The sequence below is a fragment of the Anabrus simplex genome, chromosome 12 (assembly GCF_040414725.1).
Source record: "Anabrus simplex isolate iqAnaSimp1 chromosome 12, ASM4041472v1, whole genome shotgun sequence".
NCBI classification, from domain to species: Eukaryota; Metazoa; Arthropoda; class Insecta; order Orthoptera; family Tettigoniidae; genus Anabrus; species Anabrus simplex.
This window is the reverse complement of record NC_090276.1, coordinates 12543524-12558224: the sequence shown is the minus strand read 5'-3', so window position 1 is coordinate 12558224 and position 14701 is coordinate 12543524. Positions and strand designations below refer to the sequence as shown.

The following is a 14701-nucleotide window of genomic DNA, read 5'->3' as shown; positions in this document are numbered from 1 at the left end:
TTATTATTTTCTTTGCCTTTCATTTTGAATGTGAAATAAGTAAAGATACACATTGCATTTGTGAGCTTTAAAAAGGCATTTGACCGAGTAAACAGAAACAAATTGCTTGAAATTCTAAAAAACAAGACCATGTATCTCAACAGATTATCAACAATATCTACAACATCTACAAATCCAATCTCATTTCTGTAAAATTGAACAAGAACCAGATGGAGTGGAAATCAATAAATGGTGGTGTAAGACAAGGCTGCGGACTCTCCCCTCTACTTTTTATAATATATATGAATGCAATTTGCCTGCTGCCATTTCTTGATGGATACAGTACTTTTGTATCCATCTCTTGGCACAGGCCAGAGTAAAGAGTAGCTTCCACCGAAGTCCCAGTCTCATCCATGGCTGTTACAATATGGAAGCTGCTGGGGTATGGGTAGTGCTGAGTAATGACATTCAGAGCACGACTAGTGCATCTGAGTGTCATGAAAGGTGTTGCTCATGGGTCAATCGTGCTGCAATAGCACTTTCTGACCCAGTGAGGAAAGCAATGGCAAACTACCTCACTCCTCGTCTTGCCTAGTACACCTCATTTTGGTGCTGCCATTGGTTTTTGCGGTTTCCTTATAACCACATAGCCTTTGGTGGTGCTATTTGAGGATCCAACCAGCCTCTGGGCTGATGACCTAACAGACAGACATGAATGCAATAATGGAAACTTGGAAACAAGGACGCCATCAATAAATAGACGCCTCGAACACCTAGACGCCATATTATATGCTGATGATGTTGAATTGCTGGCTACGACGGAAGATGACCTACAAAGATCAGTTTTCAGTCTAAAAATGTTTCCTCAGATTTCAATATGATTATTTCAACAGAAAAGACAAAAATAATGGCCTTCTAGAGAAGAGAACCGATTCCTCGTAGAGTATGTTTAGATAATACAAGATTGGAAAGAGTAAAAGTGCTCCATTATCTCGGATACAATTTATCATACGAATAAGAATTAGATATACAAGCAAAAATTACTGTAATCAATTCACAAAAACTACAGGAATAATAAAAGGACATCATGAAACCATCACTTGTACAGAAACATGCTCGATTGCGCCTTTACAACAATACCCTAGCTAAACCAGCACTTTACTATGGATGTGAGGCATGGACATTAAGATCTCAAGGATTGTCTCGAATTACAGCACGACAAATGACATTCATGCGTCGTACAGCTGGGTATACAAAATGGGGTCATAAAGGAACTGAAAGTACAACCGATAACTGACTAATTCTACAGTTATCAAGAAAGCTGGACACGCCATATACAAAAGGATGGAACCCGGAAGATTGCCAAAAGAGATTCTTCGATACCAACCCAGAGGAAAAATATATCTGCAGGAAGTCCGATGAAGAGATGGAGGGAAAATGCAAGACCGTAACGGGACACATGGCCCAATACTTGGAAGGAAGATAAGTAAAGATGAGGTTAACTTCTGATTTTTTAAAAGGCAGGTCTTTCAACATCCACATATTAAAACTTTCTGTTAAAACACCCAGAAGGAAACAGTCGTGGGAGAGTATAGACAGTATAGGAAATGGCTGCGTCCTGATCCAACATGTGAAGAAATGATAAAGTGAATATATTACATTTTCTGACTTCTAGTAATACATTTCAGTATAGTATTCCTATTTGTTTTTATTGCTACTTGCTATTACTGCATGCATTCTGTTGTATGTTAGATTTGGGTAAATATTTGTAGTGTGCGGTTTTACGATAAAGAATACGGTTTATTTTGAATTTCTGTAAATTATTTTTTTCAATTTTCGGAGGTTGGCAACTCTGCGTGCTACTCCACAGCATTAGTTATTAATTGGTATTATAATGTGTCTTAGTATAAAATAGCCCCATCAACTGCCTGGGTATTTTTTGAATGTCTACTTTTAGGATTTGCATTATCTGTTAACTATGTTGATAAATACTGAATTTTCACGACGCATTGTAATCGAAACCGACTTTCAACCTATTCGGTCGTGTTACGTACATCGCAGTTGCGATCAACAGTATTCTAAAAGAAGAAAGTCAGCTCCCGGACGAAACTATCTTTACATCGGTCTGTTTTCAGACCAACTTTGCTTTACGGGAGCGAAAGCTGGGTGGACTCAGGATATCTTATTCATAAGTTAGAAGTAACAGACATGAAAGTAGCGTGAGTGATTGCTGGTACAAACAGGTGGGAACAATGACAGGAGGGTACTCGGAATGAGGAGATAAAGGCTAAGCTAGAAATGAACTCGATGGATAAAGCTGTACACATAAACTGCCTTCGGTGGTGGGGTCATGTGAGGCGAATGGTGGACAATAACTTACCTAGGCGAATAACGGACTCTGTTATGGAGGGTAAGAGAAGTAGAGGTAGACCAAGACGACGATGGTTAGATTCAGTCTCTAACGATTTAAAGATAAGAGGTATAGAACTAAATGAGGCCACAGCACCAGTTGCAAATCGAGGATTGTGGCGACGTTCAGTAAATTCACAGAGGCTTGCAGACTGAACGCTGAAAGGCATAACAGTCTATAATGGTAATGTAATGTATGTAGTTAGTTTTCTGCGATCTACCTTTTACTTTATGAGGATGATTTGTCCTGCTAAGTAACAGGGCTTTTCTAGTAGACTGTACATCTCACCCCAAGCTGCCTTATTCGTATAGGTATTATACATGGCACATAACCGTGTTAGTTTCCTTCAAGTCCCCAGTATCTCCCACCCAAGTTTTCCTATCATACGTGTTCCTTGAAATAAACAATATAAATAATACGTGATAACTTTATGTATTTACGTCTTACCCAATAAATATGATGTACAAGATTCCAACTGTCATTGAGATTGTCACTAATCAGCCCGAAAACTGTGGATTCAACACTATTCTCGATCGTTTTGGACATTTTCTTTACACCCCTTTTCACCCCACCATACTGATGGAGACTTATACGGCATCCGGAGTGTCACTATTCATTTCAACGGCTCCAAAAACTATGCATTCAGCATTATTATAAGTCGTTTCCGATTATTTTTACATGTCACTCCCTCCCCACTCAACTCCTAGGGGTGGTAACTGTGTATCTTAATCCCACAGCATTTCTCTCCAAACAGTATTGAGTCATATGTGTATAAAGTTTGGTTAAAATCGCAGGTTTGTCCATGGTCACCATCGAATTTTAATCGTTTATCTTTGTCGATATATTTCCTTAACGGTATGCAACCCGCCAAATTCAGAATGTATTGCGGGCTAGGACGAGTCTTCGCCTGCAATTATTAGAGTGGTCATTTAGTGATTTGATTTTAGGATTACTCAAAGTTGACAGAACTCAGAGACATATGAATGCCTCACGATTCATCGGCAGATAATTCCGGAGAGCAAAAACAAGAATGAAGCAAATCGGTCCAGTAGAACGGACGGATGGACTGGACAAAGATGAAATGAAATGAAATGAAATGCCGTATGGCTGTTAGTGCCGAGAGATCCCAGGACGGGTTCGGCTCGCCAGGTGCAGGTCTTTTGATTTGACGTCCGTAGGTGACCTGTGCATCGTGATGATGAAATGATGATGAAGACAACACATACACCCAGCCCACGTGCCACAGAAATTAACCAATGATTGTTAAAATTCCCGGCCCTACCGAGAATCGAACCCGGGACCCCTGTGACCAAAGGCCAGCACGCTAACCATTTAGCCATGGAGCCGGACTGGACAAAGATGTTCTTAATATTTTTAAAAAAATATATAGATAATAGACTATAACTTGATATTGTAATTTGATTTGAGACTGCATGAGATCTGGAGTACAAGATGAAAAGGTGTGCAGTAAAACGAAGCCAGGTGATGCTGGAAATATTAGATTAGGATATGGAGTCCTAACGGAAGTAGATGAATATTGTTACTTAGGTAGCAAAATAACTAACGACCGAGCTCGATAGGTGCAGTCGCTTAAGTGCGACCAGTATCCAGTATTCTTGAGATAGTGGGTTCGAACCCCACTGTCGGCAGCCCTGAAGATGGTTTTCCGTGGTTTCCCATTTTCACACCAGGCAAATGCTGGGGCTGTACCTTAATTAAGGCCACGGCCACTTCCTTCCCAGTCCTAGCCCTTTCCTGCCCCATCGTCACCATGACACCTATCTGTGCCGGTGCGACGTAAAGCCCATAGCAAAAAAAAAAAAAAAAATTGTAATAACTAACGGTGGCAGAAGTAGGAAGGTCATAAAATGCAAACTAGCACAAACAAAGAAGGCCTTTCTTAAGAAAAGTAATTTGGTGCTTCGAACATTGATACAGGAATTAGAAAGCTGTTTTTGAAGACTTTCGTCTGAAGCGTAGCACCGTATGGAAGTGAAACATGGACGATAACTAGCTCAGAAAGAAAGAAAATAGAAGGTTTTGAAATGTGCTGTTACAGAAGAATGCTGAAGATGAGATGGATAAATCGAATCACGAATGCAGAGATACTAAATCGAATTGGCGAGAGGAGATCGATTTGGCTAAATTTGACAAGAAGAAGAGATAGAATGATAGGACACATCTTAAGGCACCCAGGAGTTGTTCATTTCGTTTTTGAGGAAAGTGTAGGTGGTAAGAACGCTAGGGGTAGACCAAGGTATGAATATGACAAGCAGATTAGAGCAGATGCAGGATGTAGCAGTTACGTAGAAATGAAAAGTTTAGCACAGGATAGGGTGGCATGGAGGGATGCATCAAACCAGTGTATGGACTGATTACTAGAACAACAACAATGCCAAACATAATTATATTGAGTGTAAGTCTGAAGCAAAATGTTTAATGTACGTAGAAGTTATTGTTTTTAGGTCGCACTATCTTTTTACGGTTTTCGGACACCGAGGTGCAGGAATTTTGTCCCACAGAGGTTCTTTTACGTGCTTGTAAATGTAACACCAAGGGGTCTACTCAAGGCTTGACGTCTTCATCCGACGGACGAATCACCATCAACAGCGTCATATGTCCTCACCCTAGATGAACATCGCTGAACCAAGGCTCTTAAGCTGCCAGGCAACTTTCTGATGTTGATTTTTTTTTCACCGTCGGGACTCAAACTAGTTAACGACGGTGTCAAACCATAAAGAGTTGACCCCTTGATCATCATGTGGGCTAACGGGGTCGGTGACATTCCAACACCAATGCACATCTCTTTCTGCACTTCTATTGCCATCTCTTTGAGCAAGCTTTGTGGGTAAACTGAATGTACGTAGTTTGTGTTGAATTGGTGATACTTTTGTTTAGTTGAACTCTTCTTTCTTTGGGTTCTTTCTTTCTTTCTTTCTTTCTTTCTTTCTTTTTCTCTTTCTTTCTTTCTTAATTCGTTTACCGCCCAGGGTTGGTTTTTCCCTCGGAGGTGGTGGTGATTATTGTTTTAAGAGTAAGTACAACTAGGCAACCATCCTTTATATAACACTAATCAGATAGAAAAGAAAACTGGAAAGGATCCGACACTTCGAAAAATGAAGATATCGGCCATAGAAAAGACAAGGGACACAAAGGGCATGAAAATGAAAGACTCCCTAACCCTTGAGTGTTCCAATACCGTCGGGGTCGCAAAAGAACAAGAGTTGACCAAGGGAGGTCGGATAGGATAGATGAAAGTGAGACGCCTGGCACAAGTGAGTGGAAGTAATGCCAGGACTCAGCTCAGGCCTTCGTGATCCCCAATCCACGCTCCCAAGTTGAAAGCCCCTGGAGACCCGTTTAGTCCTCTCTTACGACAGGCAGGGGATACCGTAGGTGTTATACTACTAACCCCACCCACAGGGGATTTTCTCTCGGACTCAGCGAGGGATCCCATCTCTACAGCCTCCGGGGCACTGTCCTGGAGCGTCAGATTTTGGGTAGGGGGTGAAACTGGGAAGGAGGACCAGTATCTCGCCCAGGCGGCTTCACCTGCTATGCTGTTCAGGGGAAGTTTTTGACGGAAGTGTAGGCGGTAAGAACGGCAGGGGTAGACTAAGGTATAATTACATAGCAGAAATGAAAAGGTTAGCACAGGATAGGATACCATGAAGGGCTGCATCAAACCAGTCTATGGACTGAGGACCCAAACAATAACGATGTTGGGAGGGGACGAGACTCTGTGACCTTACGGGCCGGCCACCACTGAGTAGAAATTGTGTCCCCTAAATTAAAAAAAAAACTCTGGGAAGAGTGGGTTTCTTTGCTAGTGGCTTTACGTCGGACCGACACAGATAGATCTTATAGTGACGATGGGACAGGGAAGGGCTAGGAGTGGGAAGGAAGCGGCCGTGACCTTAATTAAGGTACAGCCCCAGCATTTGCCTGGTGTGAAAATGGGAAACCACGGAAAACCATTTTCAGGGCTGCCGACAGTGGGGTTCGAACCTACTATCTCCCGAATACTGGATACTGGCCGCACTTAAGCGACTGCAGCTATCGAGCTCGGTGGGAAGAGTGTATTTTTGTTTATTGCGTAACTCAGAAATACAGCAATTTTCCATTACACCCACAAAGTTCGTGCAGTGACTTATGGATCACCCTGTATAATCTTAATTTCCTAGAGCTGATCTTGAATGAGAGTGGTTATTGTACATGTACTGTATTTTTCCAACATCTTTGTAATAACGTCATTGAAAAAGAGGATGAATGAGAGAGAAAAACCGTAAGTCCTTGAACAGTAATTGCAATAATCTTGAAATACAGTATAAATCGTCATAAACCTAACATTTGGTTATGTCTGATTAAATGAAAGTCAGTCTAAGTTATGCAAATGAGGCAACGAGATTCATTCAGTTCCATAGCAACCGGTTTGGTTTTTAACGACGCTAGACGGCACGCATAAGGGGGCCATGAAATTAAATGTAGCGATACTTATGTTCAAAGATCTCGTCCCTACAGGTGGAAACTTATCGACCTCTAACTTGATATACGAGCTGTAGGTACATAGCAAAGAAGCGGCGCGTCTCGGAACTGCACCAAAACTCGTAAATTCATTTTGCAGCAACAATTCTTTAACATCTTCCTTAACGCTGTGGATTCACAAAACGGGGCGTTGTTTTAGTTGAAGAAATGTTAACTCTAGATAGCTGTATATCTATAGGTTACGTCCTAAAAACGCAAATTCCTCCATTTTTCAGCGCGGTGGTAATTTTTTTCATGTGTTACTAGACCACCCACGATGTAGAGATAATATGCCTGCCCCTTATCCAGAGGTCCAAGGTTCGATTCTCGATTAGGTCCTTGATTTTTACCTGGTTCGAGGTCCATTCTGCCTACGTGATTACAACTGAGGAGCTATCTGACGGTGAGGTAACGACCCCTGTCTAGAAAGCCGTGAAAAACGGCCGAGAGGATTCGTCATGCCGTCCATACGACACCTCGTAATCTGCAGGCCTTCGGGCTGAGGGGCAGACGCTTTGTTGGTCAATTTTGGTTACTAGGTCAACCTAAAAATATATTTAATGTTGGAAACATTTCTTGCAGGGTAAGAAAAACGTAAAATTAAGCAATTTCCTGAATTGTGCCGAAAGTTGAAGGGCTAAAAGTTCCGGAAATATTTCAAATTGTGAGTCTTGGACAGCTCTGTCTAACTAAAAAAATTCGAAAATCACTTCTTGCCTAAAGCAGCTCCAGAAAAAGAGCCTAATATCACTTGTTTCTTAACTTGTTTTCTTTTTTATTCAAATCCTATCAAAATTAACTTATTTACATAATTCCTTCTATAATGTGCCCGTTGGTTCAGTACACTCAGGCACCTTGTTATTTATTTATTTATTTATTTATTTATTTATTTATTTATTTATTTATTTTTGAATGTGCACACCGAATGTAGTTATAAGGGTTTCAGTGAAACTCTGCAGCGACTCACATTAGCGCTCGTAGTAGGTCGACACCCCGAATAAATAGCATTTTAAGAAAGCACTCAAGTGCGGCCAGTATCCAGTATTCGGGAGATATTGGGTTCGAACCCCACTGTCGGCAGCCCTGAAGATGGTTTTCCGTGGTTTCCCATTTTCACACCAGGCAAGTGCTGGGGCTGTACCTTAATTAAGGCCACGGCCGCTTCCTTCCCACTCTTAGCCACTTCCTGTCCCATCGTCGCCATAAGACCTATATCTGTGTCGGTGCGAAGTAAAGCAAATAGCACAAAAAAGCGCTCGTAGTGGTGAAAAAGGCAAACTGCTCATCTAATCAATCGGATAACGATGATTAAGAAAAGGTCTGTAATATCTACGAATAAATAAATAAATAACATATTCTCATACTTTATTATATTTTGAAAATGAAAACCTACAACCTGTTTTCCAGTCAATGACCGGGTGAGGAATGTAATGAATGAATCATATATAGGCTAGTAGCACGATGGGGTCGCCACTCCCAAAGTGATTTATTAATGCCTGATAGATTCTATGAAATGAGAATGGAGAGTGTTGCTTTAATGAAAGATGACAGGGAAAACCGGAGTACCCGGAGAAAAAAACCTGTCCCGCCTCCGCTTTGTCCAGCACAAATTTCACATGGAGTGATCGGGATTTGAACCACGGTATCCAGCGGTGAGAGGCCGACGCGCTGCCGTCTGAGCCACGGAGGCTCCTTATTATATTTTATTTACCTAAAATTCGTAGCTCACATCCTTAGGATGTTTTCAACATTGAGTTTGTGCCTCAAGGGCTAGAATTGTGGGATTTTTACATGAATATGTCATAGCTGGAGGTCATCTGAAAATTCGTGTTTTATGTAACGCGACAAAACGAGTGACATTAGTCGTTACCGTAGGCCTTGGTCGTCAAAGATGCTGCGGCTATCGTTATCAATATTTGAGTTTCATTTATTGAAAGACATTATCATTAGCTTTTCGCAAAGGTTGACACGAATATCTTTCTAGAACGATACAGAAACTAGAATCACAAATGAAAATTAAAATCCACTGCCTGTTTCTTGTCATTCGACAGGGTCAGAAATGGAATGAGTGAGACCCCATCTAGCGACGAGGATAGAAACTGTGCTGGCTGCCGAAGCCTGTCGCACTCCTCTAGGCTACGACTAACGACTGACAGATGAAATGATATTGGAGAGTGTTGCTGGAATGAACGATGACAGGGAAAACCGGAGTACCCGGAGAAAAAATTGTCCCGCCTCTGCTTTGTCCAGCACAAATGTCACGTGGAGCGACCGGGATTTGAACAAAGGAACCCAGCTGTGAGAGGCCAGCGGGCTGCCGCCTGAGCCGCGGACGCTCCAGAAACACAAACAATGTGAGGAACAATATAAAGCTAAAAGAGAAATATGTCTTTAAATTCTCTCGTACAATAAGCGTATTTTTGTATTTTTATTATTTGGACGTAGATTTATAGATTTAATCCTGTCTCCTCTATGGGTGGGAACGGAACGGTATCCTCTGCCTGTCGTAAGAGGAGACTAAAAGGGGGGCCAGGGGCTCTCAACTGGGGTGAATGGGTTAGCGATCGGGGTTCCTCTAGCTGAGTCCTCGCATTGCTTCCACTTATTTGTGTCAGGCTCCTCACTTTCATCTATCCTATCAGACCTCCCTTGGTCAACTCTTTTCCGATCCCCGCGGTATGTAGGTATTAAGACCTGGAGAGTATTTTATTTTGACGCCCTTCGTGGCCCTTGTCTTTCTTTGGTCGATACCTTCATTTTTCGAAGTGTCGGATCCCTTCGATTTGTTTTTGTCTGATTAGTCCTAGTGTTAAAAGAGAATGGTTGCCCAGTTGTACTTCCTCTTAAAACAATAATCACCACCACCACCATGTACTATATGTACTCAACACGACCTAATATGTTAAAAGTTTATTTCAAGTACAATGAGGTCATGAAATTTAAATACAGTATTCCACCTTTAACGGCACCTCCCACTGTTTACCATACACCAACACTTTATTCTTCAGTTATAATGAAGAGCTGAAAGATTTCTTACGTCACGTCTCACAACCACTACATATAAGCTGCCCGGAAAGCAGTACCTAGCATGCTAACAATGTTGCGGTGGATTATTGCCGAGGTGGTGGTGATTATTGTTTTAAGAGGAAGTACAACTAGGCAACAATCCTCTATGAACACCAATCGGAGAGAGAGAGAGAGAGAGAGAGAGAGAGAGAGAATGGAAGGGATCCGACACTTTGAAAGATGAAGGTACCGGTATGGGCCAAAGAAATACAAGGGACACGAAGGGCATGAAAATGAGACTCCCTTGACGTCGGAACCTAATACCGTCGGGTTGGGAAGAGAACATGAGTTGACCAAGTGAGGTCGAATAGGATGGATGAAAGTGAGGAGCTTGACACAAGTGGAAGCAATGTCAGGTCCCAGGTCGCCAACCCACGCTCCCAATCTAAGAGCCCCTGGTCCCTTTTAGTCGCATCTTAAGACAGGCAGGGGATACCGTGAGTGTTATTCTACCGACCACAAACTTGTGTTCCTAACTTAAGGTGGATAGGATGTATAACGCCGTATACAGAATAATATTATAAACACTTTCCATACTAAACCGCACTATAAAAATTACATACTATACGATTCTCCCACCAGCATCTCTCTTCTCCCTGTGGGTGGGGTCAGAATAATGCCGTATTTTCGCGAATAATCCCCAAACAGTTTCTTTTTTTTTTTAATTTGAGGCACGAAATTGGGGTGCGGGTTTTATTTACGTCAATGTTGGCACTCAATTTTTTTCAGAATGAGCCTTCTTAAAGTCACGGTGCGGGGATTATTCGCGTAAATATGGTATATTCACATTAGCCTCTGCCTGTAGTACAAGACAAATAAAACGGGGGCCCCTAATTTGAGTCTGATGTTGTTCCCACTTATTTGACTCAGACTCCTCACTTTCGTCTAAATATCGACGTCCCTTGGTCAACTCTTGTTCTTTTCCGACCCCAACGGTATTAGGTGTCGATGTCTAGGGAGTTTTTCACTTTCTCACCCTCCCTGGCCATTCCTTTCATTTGCCAATACCTTAATTTTTCGAAGACTGCATCTCTTCCATTTTCCTTCCGATTAGTATTATATAGAGGATGGTTGCCCAATTATACTTCCTCTTAAAACAATAACCACCATCACCACAATGCAAGTCATTGAGTTAAGTGAACAATAATACTGTGGTAAATTGCATTCCAGCTTCAATATCCTCCAACTACTGTACGTCTCAACCTGTCTTGTCATACTCCAACAGCGCAGACTATTAAGTATTTCCTAGTTTCGTTTCTCTATTATGGGGTCGGATATGAAGTGAGATGAAACTTCGTAGCGAGTTTTTACGACCGGATGCCCTTCCTGACGTCAAGCTCATCAGAGGACTTTATGAGATGAAACCAATGACGTGATATTATGATAGTAGGAACGAGAGGGTTAAACCTGGTACATCGAGCAAGTGACTCCACGGGTTGACTCAGTTTGCATTCGGGAGATAGTGGGTTCGAACCCTACTGTCAGAAGCCCTAAAGATGGTTTTCCTTTAATATCCCATTTTCACACCAGGCAAATGCTGGGCTGTACCTTAATCAAGGCCACAGCCGCTTCCTTCCAACTCCTAGCCTTTTTCTATCCCATCGTTGCCATAATATCTATCTGTGTCGGTGCGGCATAAAGCAACTTGTATTATATATGTATTTCTCCCCCGAACTCATAGAAGGATCCAAGTTCTATCGCCTGAAGGGCAGTATCCTGGAGCGTGAGATATTTGGTCGGGGATACAACTGTGATGGACGATCAGTACCTCTCCCAGGCGGGCGCACCTGCTGTGCTGAACAGGGGCCTTGTGGGGGATGGAAAGATTTGGAGGAATAGGGAAGGAAGCGGCTGTGGCGTTATGTACGATCCCAGCATTTTCCTGGAGAAGAAATGGGAACCAATAAAACCACTTCATGATGGCTGAGGTGGGAATCGAAACCCCTCTACTCAGCTGATTTCCCGAGGCTGAGTGGACTCCATTCCAGTCCTTGTACCACTTTTCAAATTTCGTGTCAAAGCCGGGAATTCAACCCGGGCCTCCGGGGGTTGACAGCTAATCACACTAACCACTACAGCACAGATTTCCTAGAATAGATTCGAAAAAATACTATATATTCCAGAATCGATCATTTCAATTAATTACAATTAAAAAGTAAATAAATTACCATTAAAATGTTATTTCTTGATAGAACAGCAATGCTACCTTATTACACTACGGCGAACTTTGCGCCCTCTCCCAAGCGCCATCATTCCGTTAATACGTTATCACTAGAATGAAATTCGTGATCTAACACATCGAAAGTTGGCATTCTTCTGCCTCAAAGACTCATATACATACAATATGTTTATTTTACGTTACCTTGTGAGACAGGTGGTTGAGGGTGATGATGAGTGAAGCCATGGCGACCAATAAGGTGGTGGTGAGGATCCAGTAGGCAGTGCCCATGCTAGTCTCGGCTGCACCCCCATGGTTCCTGCGGGTTCTCACACCGGCTCTTACTGCACATCACTTCACACATAACAACACTACACACTCCGCGTGCTGCTGCTGCTACACTGCTAGCTGTCTTAGCTCAGACTGACCAAGGACAACGGGTCCACCACGCCAAGGCTACACCATCTCCTCCCCACCACGCTTCACATTTCGCGAGCTCGTCTTCTGTTCTCCGCACCACCTGGGGGCTACAACCCCCCTAGTTTGTTTACCTAGCCCCAGCACGTGTATTACCCACTCTGCATGCTTATATTGTAGCAGTATGAGGTTACGGAAGCCGAAGCCAAGCGTAAAGATGGACATCCACAATGACCACCACAGTCAGTGGCGTATACTGAGGGCTACCAAGGCTATCAGTGAAGCCCAAATCTCAACTGAGAATTATGGAAGTCTAAAGCACATTATAATGTAAGCATCTGAAACATTGTTCCATTTACAAAACTTGAAAGTAGAGAGAAAAAACGTCGCACATATTTCTGAGAGCAAGGCTTCGGAGACCGACATTGCAGCCCAGACTCGCCCCTCGCCCCTCTCCCAACGACTCGCCACACGCGACTTGCGGCTGGATATCGTTAGGAGCGGGGACCGGCGGAGGATAGCTGTTCTAGACTTCGGTCCGTCAGATCGCCACTGCTAACTATCAACCATGCTTTACTCATCGTATATACTTCCTCACCTCATACTTCTGACTTAATGATGTAGATAAGTGAGTGCAGGCATTCCTCACTCCCGTTTACTTCTACACCTTCTAGGAAGAGACTGCAGGGTTGCTGTTAGAGGAGCAATATAGTTTTAGTTTTATTGGTAGATCTGCTAAAATGAAATGCCATCTTTCAGGTTTAGTGTTTTCCTTTGTTGGTTGAAATCGAACCCGTGATCATGGGTCGGACACCACCACTTATCTCCCGAGGAAGCTAATTAACCAGTGAACGATGGATTCGACCGCTGTAAAATAATAATAATAATAATAATAATAATAATAATAATAATAATAATAATAATAATAATAATAATAATAATGGGGCATGGAATCTGTACAGGCTTGGTGTTGACCTAATGGGAATAAAATGAATGGCGAAATGTCATAAACATCCAGTCCCCAAGCCAGTGGATTAACAGTATGAGGGGTTTGATTCTGGAAACTTAACTGGGACCATCGAACCAAAGGCAAACGTTCTATCCATTTAGCCACAAAGCCAGACTTTTATTTGCTAAACCTTAGGTTACCATCTCCACTGATCAGGGGTTGAGCATTGGCAGTAGCAGAGGCAGGGGCAGTAGCCTGTCAAGAAGCATTGTCAACACAGCAGGCTTCTCCGTTGGCTACCGGCTGCAGCTCAAAACGCTGAAGGCTTGACGTTCACTAAATCAACCATCGAAAAGTGATAACCTAAGTCTAGTGGTAGCCCATGTCTTAATCCCAGCATACGCCACTGACCACAGTACTTTGTGGATGAAGGTCAAAGGACGCCATAGAGGGTTTCCCAGACGAAGGTTCGCTTGAGGCTGTCATCCCCCTCTACCGTGTAGATGGAAGTGTTCTCAGCAGTCCAAAAATAAATGAAACTGCTCACAAGTGTGCCATGTATTTACAGCCAGAACATAATTTGCAGGTGTTACGTTATACCGCATTTACTCTCACGAACTGAGTAAAAATGATAGCAATGCATAGTAAAATTCGTCTTATTACATGAAAACATATCAGCAATTTAATAATAATTATTGTAATAATATTCGTAATAATAAAACAACCGGATGAGTTGGCCTGCGGTTAGGAGCGCGTAGCTGTGAGCTTGCATCCGGGAGACATGCTGGGGCTGTACCTTAATTATATGTTCAGTGGTTCAGTGAACCCCCTAGAAATACGGTAGATTACTTATAGTAAAATGGTTTATCAAGAGCCTATTCCTTTAATTACCTCATTATAGGCCTATTCGCGCACGTAGCGATATTTTTGACACAACACTGGTTCCTCTCCGGAACCAGCGAAGAGGTTCAATTTCAGGATCGCGGGCGCAGGGCTGTGGGACGTAAGAAGGGTGCGCAAGGCGAGGGGCTGTGAGAAGCAAGGAAAACATAGCCGAGGAATCGCTGGCAACTGGACAAGCGATAGATACGAGCAACCCCGAAATTAGCCGAAGCACTGTCACAGCTCGTGGTTAAAATTTACTGTAAGTGGTGGGTTTTGAAGGGATTTTAATTTCATGTTTTTACGATTCTGAGGT

The 14701-nt window shown here is 42.6% G+C and overlaps 1 protein-coding gene across 4 annotated transcripts in view; it reads right to left on the bottom strand.

Moving 5' to 3' along the window:
* The window catches only part of LOC136884402 (coiled-coil domain-containing protein 18), a 246700-nt gene extending 234167 nt beyond the window's left edge, over window positions 1–12533 (bottom strand). For all 4 annotated transcript variants that reach the window (XM_068229958.1, XM_068229959.1, XM_068229960.1 and 1 more), the window contains exon 1: window positions 12342–12533. In XM_068229958.1, coding sequence (XP_068086059.1) covers window positions 12342–12428 — 87 coding nt within the window. In that variant the 5' untranslated portion in view covers window positions 12429–12533. The remainder of the gene's footprint in view (window positions 1–12341) is intronic.
* Between the last annotated feature and the right edge of the window lie 2168 nt (window positions 12534–14701).